Source organism: Schistocerca nitens, chromosome 3, assembly GCF_023898315.1.
Source record: "Schistocerca nitens isolate TAMUIC-IGC-003100 chromosome 3, iqSchNite1.1, whole genome shotgun sequence".
In the NCBI taxonomy this organism is placed as follows: Eukaryota; Metazoa; Arthropoda; class Insecta; order Orthoptera; family Acrididae; genus Schistocerca; species Schistocerca nitens.
This window is the reverse complement of record NC_064616.1, coordinates 785,537,004-785,550,032: the sequence shown is the minus strand read 5'-3', so window position 1 is coordinate 785,550,032 and position 13,029 is coordinate 785,537,004. Positions and strand designations below refer to the sequence as shown.

General features: G+C 40.8%; 1 protein-coding gene across 1 annotated transcript in view; it reads left to right on the top strand.

Annotated features, from left to right (window-relative positions):
* LOC126248800 (collagen alpha-1(XI) chain-like) overlaps nt 1-13,029 on the top strand; it is a 571,383-nt gene that overhangs the window by 434,938 nt on the left and 123,416 nt on the right. The window contains exons 13-15 of the mRNA XM_049950192.1: nt 6,969-7,130; nt 10,777-10,821; nt 11,451-11,504. Of these exons, the coding sequence (XP_049806149.1) occupies nt 6,969-7,130; nt 10,777-10,821; nt 11,451-11,504 (261 nt within the window). The remainder of the gene's footprint in view (nt 1-6,968; nt 7,131-10,776; nt 10,822-11,450; nt 11,505-13,029) is intronic.

Genomic DNA, 13,029 nt, shown 5'->3' with positions numbered 1-13,029 from the left:
GGTAGGTATGGGTTCAGAATTGTAAAACAACAATGGAATGGTACAAGACAATGTTATTTGTGGTTGGCATTCTGTATACACAGACACACTTGCCCGATGGATAAATTAGTATGCAAGTGAATCAACATACCCAAAGAGATGACAGTTCTTTTTACATCATCACCAAATTTCAGTTAAAGTTGTACTTTCAAAAAAGTAATACAAGTTTATAAGAGTACAATAGCTCATTCTTCAGAATGATTTTTAATCTGAACTAGTATTAATACAAATATTTGTTATACAGCATCCTTGAACATCCTGTAAATGAACAGTCACATTCATATTTTGACTCTGAGAATGCCTGTCCACTAAATACATTGCCAGAAAAAAAATAGTACCTTCTTTTACAGCTTTCCAATTCACTCAAGATTTATTGCTGCAATAGTGCATATGGAACACATGAAATGATTACTAAACAGACATTGTTTCTTGCCTTGTTTCGCAAATTTTATTATGGTTATTGCACAACCTATGTTTCTGGTTATAAGCCCATTTTCAAGTACGTTACTGATTCCAGAGTTGAAAAATCAAATTACAATGAAATCAACACCCGTAGCTGCTTACAGGTGTTGACATACGTCAATAGGGACAGATGAAAATGTGTGCCCTGACCGGGACTCGAACCCGGGATCTCCTGCTTACATGGCAGACACTCTATCCATCTGAGCTACCGAAGACACAGAGGATAGTGTGACTGCAGGGATTTATCTCTGGCACGCCTCCCGCAAAACCCACATTCTCAACGTACTGTCCCGCACTACACTCGTAGTGCCCCTGCCCGTTATACTCGTATGTCAATGCCTGTAAGCAGCTAAGGGATTGATTTCATTGTAATTTCATTCAAACGAACTGCTTGGTCATGGACGGTATCTGTTCTTTTGGACATGTCTGAAAGAACAGATACCATCTTAATAAATATATGAAAAATCAAAGATTAACAAGATGATAAGGCAAAGGTAAACATCTCAACTTCTTGATGTATCAGTCCTTGGCTTAATGTAAAATTACTTCAGTGGGCATTTCTTTTTTTATATAAATTATATATGGAATTACACAATTCAGCAATTACACTAAAGTGACTAAACATACCTAGGAATAATGTTATGCGTCAGCCTAGAGCTTTTTATCTACTCATTGACTGAGGCCCAGAGTTTTACTTCTATGTAGGAGTTGTGATATTATCTAAAAGAGGTGAATAACTGAATGGGGTTTTCTCATTTAATAATGGATGTGGGAATATACACATCTGTTTTTTCGTTTCTGGAATTTCTGACTGACTGAGTTTTGCCCACTATTCCTCTATGTGTAAGGCTTCTACATCTATTACATATTTGTTGTTTTTGTTAAGGCAATGTTCTGTAAAAGCTGAATCAGGTTTCTTCAGTCTCCAGCTTCTATGACGTTCCTTAAGCCTGGTGCAGATTGACCTCCCAGTGTGTCCAACGTAGCAAGATTGACACTCCCAGCATATGATCTTATAAACCCCACTTTCTTGTGATGGCTGGTTGTCTATCTTTTTCATTGAACAAGCAACTACCTATTGTCTGAGGGACATAGAAAAGCACAGAGAAACCCTTTGCTTCAAAATGTTACTTATCCTGTTTGACGTTTTTCATACAAAAGATAATCTGCGCCATTTCTTTTCCAGTTTGGCTGTGTTATTAACTGAAGACAGCAGAGATCTGGCTTGCTTCTTCATCTTTTCACTTAGAATTTTGTCAATTATGTTGGGGTCAGATTCATTATTTGTGACTATTGTATTTATTGTATTACATTCTTGGTCAAAGTCTTGGGACATGGGGATAAAAAGGAGGCGGTGCCTCACGTGGTGGAATGCTCCATGTTTATAGGCTGTAGCATGTTGGGGGAAAGCTGGGATGAACAGTGATGGAGCCTTACTGATAAATTTTAAATTCATGGTTGCTGTCTTCTGTCTTTCCTGGACATTACATCTACATCTACATCTACATACATACTCCATAATCCACCAAATGGTGCATGGCGGAGGGTACCTCGTACCACAACTAGCATCTTCTATCCCTGTTCCACTCCCAAACAGAAAGAGGGAAAAATGACTGCCTATGTGCCTCTTTACGAGCCCAAATCTCTCTTATCTTATCTTTGTGGTCTTTCCGCGAAATGTAAGTTGGCGGCAGTAAAATTGTACTGCAGTCAGCCTCAAATGCTGGTTCTCTAAATTTCCTCAGTAGCGATTCATGAAAAGAATCCCAAATGCTCAAGCAGTACTCAAGAATAGCGCGTATTAGTGTTTTATAAGTGGTCTCCTTTACAGATGAACCACATCTTCCCAAAATTCTTCCAATGAACCAAAGACGACTATCCGCCTTACCCACAACTGCCATTACATGCTTGTCCCACTTCATATCGCTCTGCATGTTACGCCCAAATATTTAATTGATGTGACTGTGTCAAGCGCTACACTACTAATGGAGTATCCAAACATTATGGGATTCTTTTTCCTATTCATCTGCATTAATTTACGTTTATCAATATTTAGAGTTAGCTGCCATTCTTTACACCAATCACAAATCCTGTCCAAGTCATCTTGTATCCTCATACAGTCACTCAACAACGACACCTTCCCGTACACCACAGCATCATCAGCAGACAGCCGCACATTGCTATCCACCCTATCCAAAAGATCATTTATGTAGATAGAAAACAACAGTGGACCTACCACACTTCCCTGGGGCACTCCAGATGATACCCTCACCTCCGATGAACACTCACCATCAAGGACAACGTACTGGGTTCTATTACTTAAGAAGTCTTCGAGTCACTCACATATTTGGGAACCAATCCCATATGCTTGTACATTAGTTAGGAGTCTGCAGTGGGGCACCGAGTCAAACGTTTTCCGGAAGTCAAGGAATATGGCATCTGTCTGATACCCTTCATCCATGGTTCGCAATATATCATGTTAAAAAAGGGCGAGTTGCATTTCACAGGAGCGATGCTTTCTAAATCCATGCTGATGCATGGACAGCAACTTCTCTGTCTCAAGGAAATTCATTATATTCGAACTGAGAATATGTTCAAGAATCCTGCAACAAACCAATGTTAAGGATATTGGTCTGCAATTTTGAGGATCCGTCCTTCTACCCTTCTTATATACAGGCATCACCTGCTCTTTTTTCCAGCCTAAAGACAGCAGACAGCAACCATAAATTTAAAATTTATCAAAAAGGCTCCTTCACTGACATTTATCTCAGCTTCCTCCCAACATCCTACAGCCTATAAACATGTAGCATTCCACCACATGAGCCACTGCCTCCTTTCTATCTCCATGTCCCAAGAAGGTTTTGACCAAGAATGTAATACAATGAAAACAATAGTCATAAATAATGAATCTGACCCCCAACATCGTTGACAAAATTCTAAGTGAAAAGATGAAGAAACAAGCCAGGTCCCAGTTAAAAACACAGCCAAAGTGGAAAAGAAATAGTGCAGATTATCTTTTATAAGAAAAATCTTAAACAGGATAAGAAACATTTTGAAGCAAAGGGTTTCTCTGTGCTTTTCTATGTCCCCCAGACCCATAGTAGATTCAATTAAAATGAAATTATTGCATTTGCAGATCAATAACACAGGTGGCTCTCAGGTACTAGGTATTATTAACCCATGCTGAAATACCCATATCAGCATGTGGTGTAGCGTCCACGGGTGCCAATGAGGTGCTCCATTCTGGGATCCAGTCAATCATACAGATGGCAAATACTGTCCTGGGATTCATTATGCCATGCTTGCTTGACCTGTTCAAGCAGTTCTATAAGAGTTGTTGGTTGACGAGTTGCATGAGTCCCTTCTTGTCCCATCATAACCCACAAGTGTGCAATTGGAGACAAGTCTCGAGATCATGCTGGGCAGGGAAGTTGCTGCATGTCTTGCAGAGCATGTTGAGTTTCATGGAAGTGTGTGGATGAGCATTATCCTGTTGGAACAACATATCACCTTCCTGCTCCAAGAACTGCAAAAGAATGGGTCAAACAACATTCTGCATATACCAAGTGCACGTTAGTGCCCCCTCCAGAAATGCCAAAGGTGAACAAGAGGGTAGCTTGCTGCACCCCAGAGCATAAGGCCTGGGATGGGGCTCATGTGTCTTGGATGAATGCACTCTATGAGACAGCACTCACCATGTCTACATCGCATGTGCAAATGACCTTCACTTGCATGCAGGCAGAACCTGTTTTCATCACTGAAGACCACAGCACTCCCTTCTGTCTCCCAAGTGATCCTATGATGGCACCAGTTGAGCTGTACACATTGATGTTCTAGTGAGAGTGAAAGATGGAGTAGAGATGTATACTCATAGTCCCACTTCTAATAAACAGTTTTTAACAGTTCATGTTGACATGTCTGGGCTCACAAGCCTTCTTGTCTGTGGTGTGGTAGCTGCACAATCTGCCACAGCTGCTCTTGCTGTATGATGATTCTGGGGGGCATCTGTGCTGCATGTATGTCCAGAGCCTCTTCTATGGGTGTAAGAATGTTCACATGACCACTGATGCACAATTGACACAACATGTCCAACTTTTGAAGCAAGTCTGCAAAAAGACCATCCTGCCACTCAGAAGGCCACAATATGTCCACTTTCAAACTCACTCAGTTGGCTGTAGTGGCATGGTTGCCTGCTTGCTTCACACATTTGCACCACACTGAGCCTTCTGGCTGTGGACATTCTCTATTAAAGGGTTGACACAGATGGCATTCTGGTAGCTATGCCACAATGCTACCTGTTGGCAGATGACACTGAAATCATTAACAGTGCATCTACTATACCCGAGGTGTCATATGCCATCATCAGATCAAAATCAGTGTTGTTTTTGTGGGTGAGCTATTTCTTTTCTGGCATTATACACTCCTGGAAATTGAAATAAGAACACCGTGAATTCATTGTCCCAGGAAGGGGAAACTTTATTGACACATTCCTGGGGTCAGATACATCACATGATCACACTGACAGAACCACAGGCACATAGACACAGGCAACAGAGGATGCACAATGTCGGCACTAGTACAGTGTATATCCACCTTTCGCAGCAATGCAGGCTGCTATTCTCCCATGGAGACGATCGTAGAGATGCTGGATGTAGTCCTGTGGAACGGCTTGCCATGCCATTTCCACCTGGCGCCTCAGTTGGACCAGCGTTCATGCTGGACGTGCAGACCGCGTGAGACGACGCTTCATCCAGTCCCAAACATGCTCAATGGGGGACAGATACGGAGATCTTGCTGGCCAGGGTAGTTGACTTACACCTTCTAGAGCACGTTGGGTGGCACGGGATACATGCGGACGTGCATTGTCCTGTTGGAACAGCAAGTTCCCTTGCCAGTCTAGGAATGGTAGAACGATGGGTTCGATGACGGTTTGGATGTACCGTGCACTATTCAGTGTCCCCTCGACGATCACCAGTGGTGTACGGCCAGTGTAGGAGATCGCTCCCCACACCATGATGCCGGGTGTTGGCCCTGTGTGCCTCGGTCGTATGCAGTCCTGATTGTGGCGCTCACCTGCACGGCGCCAAACATGCATACGACCATCATTGGCACCAAGGCAGAAGCAACTCTCATCGCTGAAGACGACACGTCTCCATTCGTCCCTCCATTCACGCCTGTCGCGACACCACTGGAGGCGGGCTGCACGATGTTGGGGCGTGAGCGGAAGACGGCCTAACGGTGTGCGGGACCGTAGCCCAGCTTCATGGAGACGGTTGCGAATGGTCCTCGCCGATACCCCAGGAGCAACAGTGTCCCTAATATGCTGGGAAGTGGCGGTGCGGTCCCCTACGGCACTGCGTAGGATCCTACGGTCTTGGCGTCCATCCGTGTGTCACTGCGGTCCGGTCCCAGGTCGACGGGCACGTGCACCTTCCGCCGACCACTGGCGACAACATCGATGTACTGTGGAGACCTCACGCCCCACGCGTTGAGCAATTCGGCGGTACGTCCACCCGGCCTCCCGCATGCCCACTATACGCCCTCGCTCAAAGTCCGTCAACTGCACATACGGTTCACGTCCACGCTGTCGCGGCATGCTACCAGTGTTAAAGACTGCGATGGAGCTCCGTATGCCACGGCAAACTGGCTGACACTGACGGCGGCAGTGCACAAATGCTGCGCAGCTAGCGCCATTCGACGGCCAACACCGCGGTTCCTGGTGTGTCCGCTGTGCCGTGCGTGTGATCATTGCTTGTACAGCCCTCTCGCAGTGTCCGAAGCAAGTATGGTGGGTCTGACACACCGGTGTCAATGTGTTCTTTTTTCCATTTCCAGGAGTGTATGTGTGATTGCCACTAGACAACAATGTAGTATTAATTAGTGTTCTGTTACACTGATACATCCATTGATCTTCCCAAGTCTGCTCCTCAAAGTGGATTGTAAATTACTGATATCCTAATACACATTTACTAAGCAGAGACTTAGCGTAAATATGGCATGTCAGCTGAACAACATAACTTAATTAGTATAAGACTACAACTAATAAGAGCCTGCAACTTCCTTAATTTTGTACTGTTTGTTCAGTAAAGACTAAAAGTGAACTCCATCTAGCTAAAACTGTTCACTTTCATGAATTATCTCACCTATCATATTTGTTTTGTATGTTTTAAAACTGCATTTGTACAGAATTGTTGTTGATGTCCATTTTCTTAAGTGTACATGTTTCACATGAATATGATGCGTAAGACCAAAATTTTCTGGTTGTGTAGTATCAAAAAATATAATTTTTGGCAACAAGTTTACAGTTATGATAAGTCATTGTTTCTACTATTAACAAACATCATAATATTGTAACTTTTTGTACTTTTTAGGTATAGTTAGTGATGACATCAGACGGTAAGATATGTTACTTTATGAAATATTGTTTCATAATTTGCAGTAACAGATACTGGAAATTGCTGTTGTAGGGATTTGATGGACCAAGAGGTGAGGCAGGTCCACCTGGTTTCCCAGGGGAGAAGGGCAAGATAGGTATGCCAGGATTTGCAGGTTATCCTGGACCTCCAGGAGAGAAGGGTGACAAAGGCGCTGAAGGAAAAACAGGGCAACCTGGTGACAAAGGTGACAGGGTAAGGACAAACTGAGCCACACATAATCATGTGTACATACACAAAAGTGCATGTGCACATACAGGCATATTCTTCCTCTCACAATCACAAACAAACACACATACACACACATTAATTTGTTTATGTAACTTATTTCATGTGAGAAGAGTGTATTTTAACTATATGCAGTAGTGAATATGAGAGATATGAATGATTTTGTCATGCTATTACAAACAACCCCCCCCCCCACCCATGAACCATGGACCTTGCCTTTGGTGGGGAGGCTTGCATGCTCAGTGATATAGATAGATAGATAGCCGTACCTTAGGTGCAACCACAACGGAGGGGTATCTGTTGAGAGGCTAGACAAACGTGTGGTTCCTGAAGAGGGGCAGCAGCCTTTTCAGTAGTTTCAGAGGCAACAATCTGGATGATTGACTGATCTGGCCTTGTAACACTAACCAAAACAGCCTTGCTGTGCTGGTGCTGCGAACGGCTGAAAGCAAGGGGAAACTACAGCCATAATTTTTCCCGAGGGCATGCAGCTTTACTGTATAGTTAAATGATGATGGCATCCTCTTGGGTAAAATATTCTGGAGGTAAAATAGTCCCCCATTCGGATCTCCGGGCAGGGACTACTCAGGAGGACGTTGTTATCAGGAGAAAGAAAACTGGCGTTCTATGGATCGGAGTGTGGAATGTCAGATCCCTTAATTGGGCAGGTAGATTAGAAAATTTGAAAAGGAAAATGGATAGGTTAAAGTTAAATATAGTGGGAATTAGTGAAGTTCAGTGGCAGGAGTAACAAGACTTCTGGTCAGGTGAATACAGGGTTATAAATGCAGAATCAAATAGGGGTAATGCAGGAGTAGGTTTAATAAGGAATAGGAAAATAGGAATGCGGGTAAGCTACTACAGACAGCATAGTGAGTGCATTATTGTGGCCAAGATAGATACAAAGGCCACGCCTACCACAGTAGTACAAGTTTATATGCCAACTAGCTCCACAGATGATGAACAGATTGATGAAATGTATGATGAGATAAAAGAAATTATTCAGACAGTGAAGGGAGATGAACATTTAATAGTCATGGGTGACTGGAATTCAACAGTAAGAAAAGGGAGAGGAGGAAATGTAGTAGGTGAATATGGATTGGGGGGAAGAAATGAAAAAGGAAGTCGCATGGTAGAATTTTGCACAGAGCATAACTTATTCACAGCTAATACTTGGTTCAAGAATCAAGGAAGGAGGTTGTATGGATGGAAGAAGCCTGGAGATACTAGAAGGTATCAGACAGATTACATAATGGTAAGACAGAGATTCAGGAACCAGGTTTTAAATCCTAAGACATTTCCAGGGGCAGATGTGGACTCTGACCACAATCTATTGGTTATGAACTGTAGATTAAAAATGAAGAAACTGCAAAAAGGTGGGAATTTGAGGAGATGGGACCTGGATAAACTGAAAGAAGCAGAGGTTGTAGAGAGCTTCAGGGAGTGCATTAGGGAATGATTGACAAGAATGGAGGAAAGAAATACAGTAGAAGAAGAATGGGCAGCTTTGAGAGACGAAATAGGGCAGGTAGCAGAGGATCAAGCAGGTAAAACATGAGGGCTAATAGAAACACTTCGGTAACAGAACAGATGTTGAATTTAATCAATGAAAGGAGAAAATATAAAAATTTGGTAAATGTAGCAGGCAAAAAGGAATACAAACATCTCAAAAATGAAATTGACAGAAAGTGCAAAATGGCTAAGCAGGGATGGCTAGAGGACAAATGTAAGGATGTGGAGGCATATGTCACTAGGGGTAAGATAATGTAGATGAAGATGAAATAGCAGGTATGATACTGTGTGAAGAGTTTGACAGAGCACTGAAAGACCTGAGTCGAAACAAGGCCCCGGGAGTAGACAACATTCAATTGGAACTACTGACGGCCTTGGGAGAGCCAGTCCTGACAAAACTCTACCATCTGATGAGCAAGATGTATGAGACAGGCAAAATACCCTGAGGTTTCAAGAAGAATATAATAATTCCAATCCCAAAGAAAGCAGGTGTTGACAGATGTGAAAATTACCGAACTATCAGTTTAATAAGTCACAGCTGCAAAATACTAACGCGAATTCTTTACAGACAAATGAAAAAACTGGTAGAAGCCGACCTCGGCGAAGATCAGTTTGTATTCCGCAGAAATGTTGGAACACGTGAGGCAATACTGACCCTACGACTTATCTTAGAAAATAGATTAAGGAAAGGCAAACCTACATTTCTACCATTTGTAGACTTAGAGAAAGCTTTTGACAATTTTGACTGGAATACTCTCTTTCAAATTCTGAAGGTGGCTGAGGTAAAATACTGGGAGCAAAAGGCTATTTACAATTTGTATAGAAACCAGGTGGCAGTTATAAGAGTCAAGGGGCATGAAAGGGAAGCAGTGGTTGGGAAGGGAGTGAGACAGGGTTGTAGCCTATCCATGATGTTAGTCAATCTGTATATTGAGCAAGCAGTAAAGGAAACAAAAGAAAAGTTCAGAGTTGGAATTAAAATCCATGGAGAAGAAATAAAAACTTTGAGGTTCGCCAATGACATTGTAATTCTGTCGGAGACAGCAAAGGACCTGGAAGAGCAGCTGAACGGAATGGACAGTGTCTTGAAAGGAGGATATAAGATGAACATCAACAAAAGCAAAATGAGGATAATGGAATGTAGTCAAATTAAATCGGGTGATGCTGCGGGAATTAGATTAGGAAATGAGATGCTTAAAGTAGTAAATGAGTTTTGCTATTTGGGGAGCAAAATAACTGATGATGGTTGAAGTACAGAGGATATAAAATGTAGACTGGCAATGGCAAGAAAAGCGTTTCTGAAGAAGAGAAATTTGTTAACATCGAATATGGATTTAAATGTCAGGAAGTCGTTTCTGAAAGTATTTGTATGGAGTGTAGCCATGTATGGAAGTGAAACATGGACGATTAATAGTTTAGACAAGAAGAGAACAGAAGCTTTCGAAATGTGGTGCTACAGAAGAATGCTGAAGATTAAATGGGTAGATCACATAACTAATGAGGAGGTATTGAATAGAATTGGAGAGAAGAGAAATTTGTGGCACAACTTGACTAGAAGAAGGGATTGGTTGTTAGGGCATATTCTGAGGCATCAAGGGATCACCAATTTAGTATTGGAGGGCAGCATGGAGGGTAAATATCGTAGAGGGAGACCAAGAGATGAGTACACTAAATAAATTCAGACGGATGTAGGTTGCAGTAAGTACTGGGAGATGAAAAACCTTGCACAGGATAGAGTAGCATGGAGAGGTGCATCAAACCAGTCTCTGGACTGAAGACCACAACAACAACATTACAAACAAAAATTAAAAAGTCTCCAGTTTTACAGGTGCACATAAATAGGTTAAATTCAAGAGTTCCCCATTTACTTAACTTAGATTTATTTTAATGATAATGTCATAGACTTCAGGTTTGTGACAAATAATGGTGTTTTGTATCAACAAATATGTTTTAAAATTACTGTAGCAGCAGGGACATTGCTTATCTCTGTCATTAATTACAATTAACTGAAGAAATCTTAAGTTTGTGTTACTGTTCTGAAAACAGAGTCTCCCTATGACAGCATTATAATATTAGCAATAACTAATCTTTGCATTTACAGGGAAATCCTGGCCAGCCTGGGGAGAGAGGAGAAACTGGTCCTAGAGTAAGTAGTCATTTTGTTGTATGAAAGGACTGCATGAAGCAGTCCATCCTTCAGTTCACCTACTCAACAATTTTCCTAAAGCAGTGACTAACTTGAAACACATCTCAGAATGGAGATGAAGCTGAATGCTTTTTTAACAACTTCTTGATAGCATCTCCTATATTATAGATTAGTTCTTAAATATAATTATTAAAAAATTTTTAAAAGGTCTATTTCTATATTTTTTTGTAATCAGATGTGTGTTGTCAGTGATTTACTTGAATACTTGTAAGTGAGCTGATTGATTATGTCATGAAAAGATTGAATGAATGATGTATGAGTTTTCTCATCCTTCATCTTCAAACCATTTGTGGCCTTTCAGCCTTTCATTTTATATTTTCTTACTGAAGAATTATGCCAATAAAGTCACTTCGGAAATAAATTGTGTCTTATGAGATCTGTTTGCAGCCAGTTGTAATGTAATGAATTGAATCTGAATATCTCAAATGTAATATCTTTTTTTTATGTCTCACACTTCATTCTATGGTCATTTGAAGAGAAAAATAACTTTTGCAATGTTTATTTAAATTTTACCCTTTTCTTTTGCTATTGTGGCATATGCATATTCTAACACATTAAAATAATTACAGGGTTTCCGTGGATCAAGAGGAAGAAGAGGTGTAGAAGGTATTCCAGGACCAAAGGTGAGTAAAAAAAAGCTTTAAATTGAGTTTTATAAGGAGCAATCAAATTACAGGTAGTAAATGCCAGGTAGTTTGTATTAACAATGTTAATAGCCCCTTTACACAGAATAATTGTTGACTGTGAAAATGGCATATCATCCTACTCATTGATGAAGTTACTAAATCATCATTTCCATGTATTTTATTGGTGCTTTAACACCATGTAGTATATTATGGTGATGGTCCTAACTAAGTTGGTGTAATTTGTTGGTTGCTCCAAGATACCCCTGCACCTAACTCCCAGGGCCTGTTTACCAAATAAATTCACAACATTCAGTGCAGAGTTTCATGCAATTTTTTAGCTTTGGAGCAGCTTTCCAGCATCCAATCTGTGAAGAGAATCAAGTTCAGAACACAAACAGCAAGGGGGGCATCATTCTTCTGTGTTTCACATTGGGATTGGAGGAAATGAGTTCATAAACGCAACAGCTAAATATGTCTGCACAGTACAGTGCATGGCACAATGTTTCATTTCCTTGTATTTTATAACATTGCTATTGAGTCTTTCAAGCATTCATCAGGAGGGGGGGGGGGGGGGGATGACTGACTGGGAGTAATGTCCTATTAGCCACTTGGAATTCCTTCTGCAGGTTATTTGAGTATGACAGTGTGATGTTATTGCATCTTCAAACAGGACACTGCTGACTTACAATGCATGGATTTCTTCTCAAGTACCCTAGCAGTGTGCAGGGGTTGTAGTGTTCAGATTTTTGTATGCCAAATTGCAATGGAATATCTTTTATGATGTCACGAGAGGGATGCAACTTATTGTCTGATCTTCCGTGATTTACCTGCCAATGAACTGAATTCACTGTGTGGTGTTTGACCTCTTACCAAAATTTCTAGTAAGAAATCTAAGTGTTTTCTCTGGCTGGCTGGTTCATCCATTTATTTTGTAAGTGATCAGTTGGCTACAGTTATACCTACTGTCCTGTAAATGTCTTTTAAATTACAGGAGATGTTAATTACTTTAACTCTCATGCATTTGAGGCTAAATGTGATAGACACTGGGAATGAGAAAATGAAATTAAGTGTGATTTCACTTGTTGATTTATCTATATTAGATATATTAACCAAATATATATCAAATTTTATATTTGTAAATCCAATAAAAACTGTGATGCTGAAGGACTTTACTGTGTCACTACTATCATATCACTTACTAAATAATGTAATAACAATGTGATAATTAACTAGATCCTTTTCTACCCATGTTAATTGATTTTTCACCTAAAGCTCTGTCTACCATCCCAGAAGGATGTGTATTATCTTTTTTGTATAATATTCTCGTAGTCGTGCAACAGCCTCTATGAAAACTCTAGTAATCAGACAATTTTTATTAATTTTCCATCTTTTACTCCAGCCATTAGTTATTTTCGTATCCTTGTCTCCAGTAGTAATTCTCATCCATTGATGGAAACATATATAAATGGGAAAAGAAGAGATATTCTATCAGAGAAAAGCTATCTGATTTAACAACCACAGA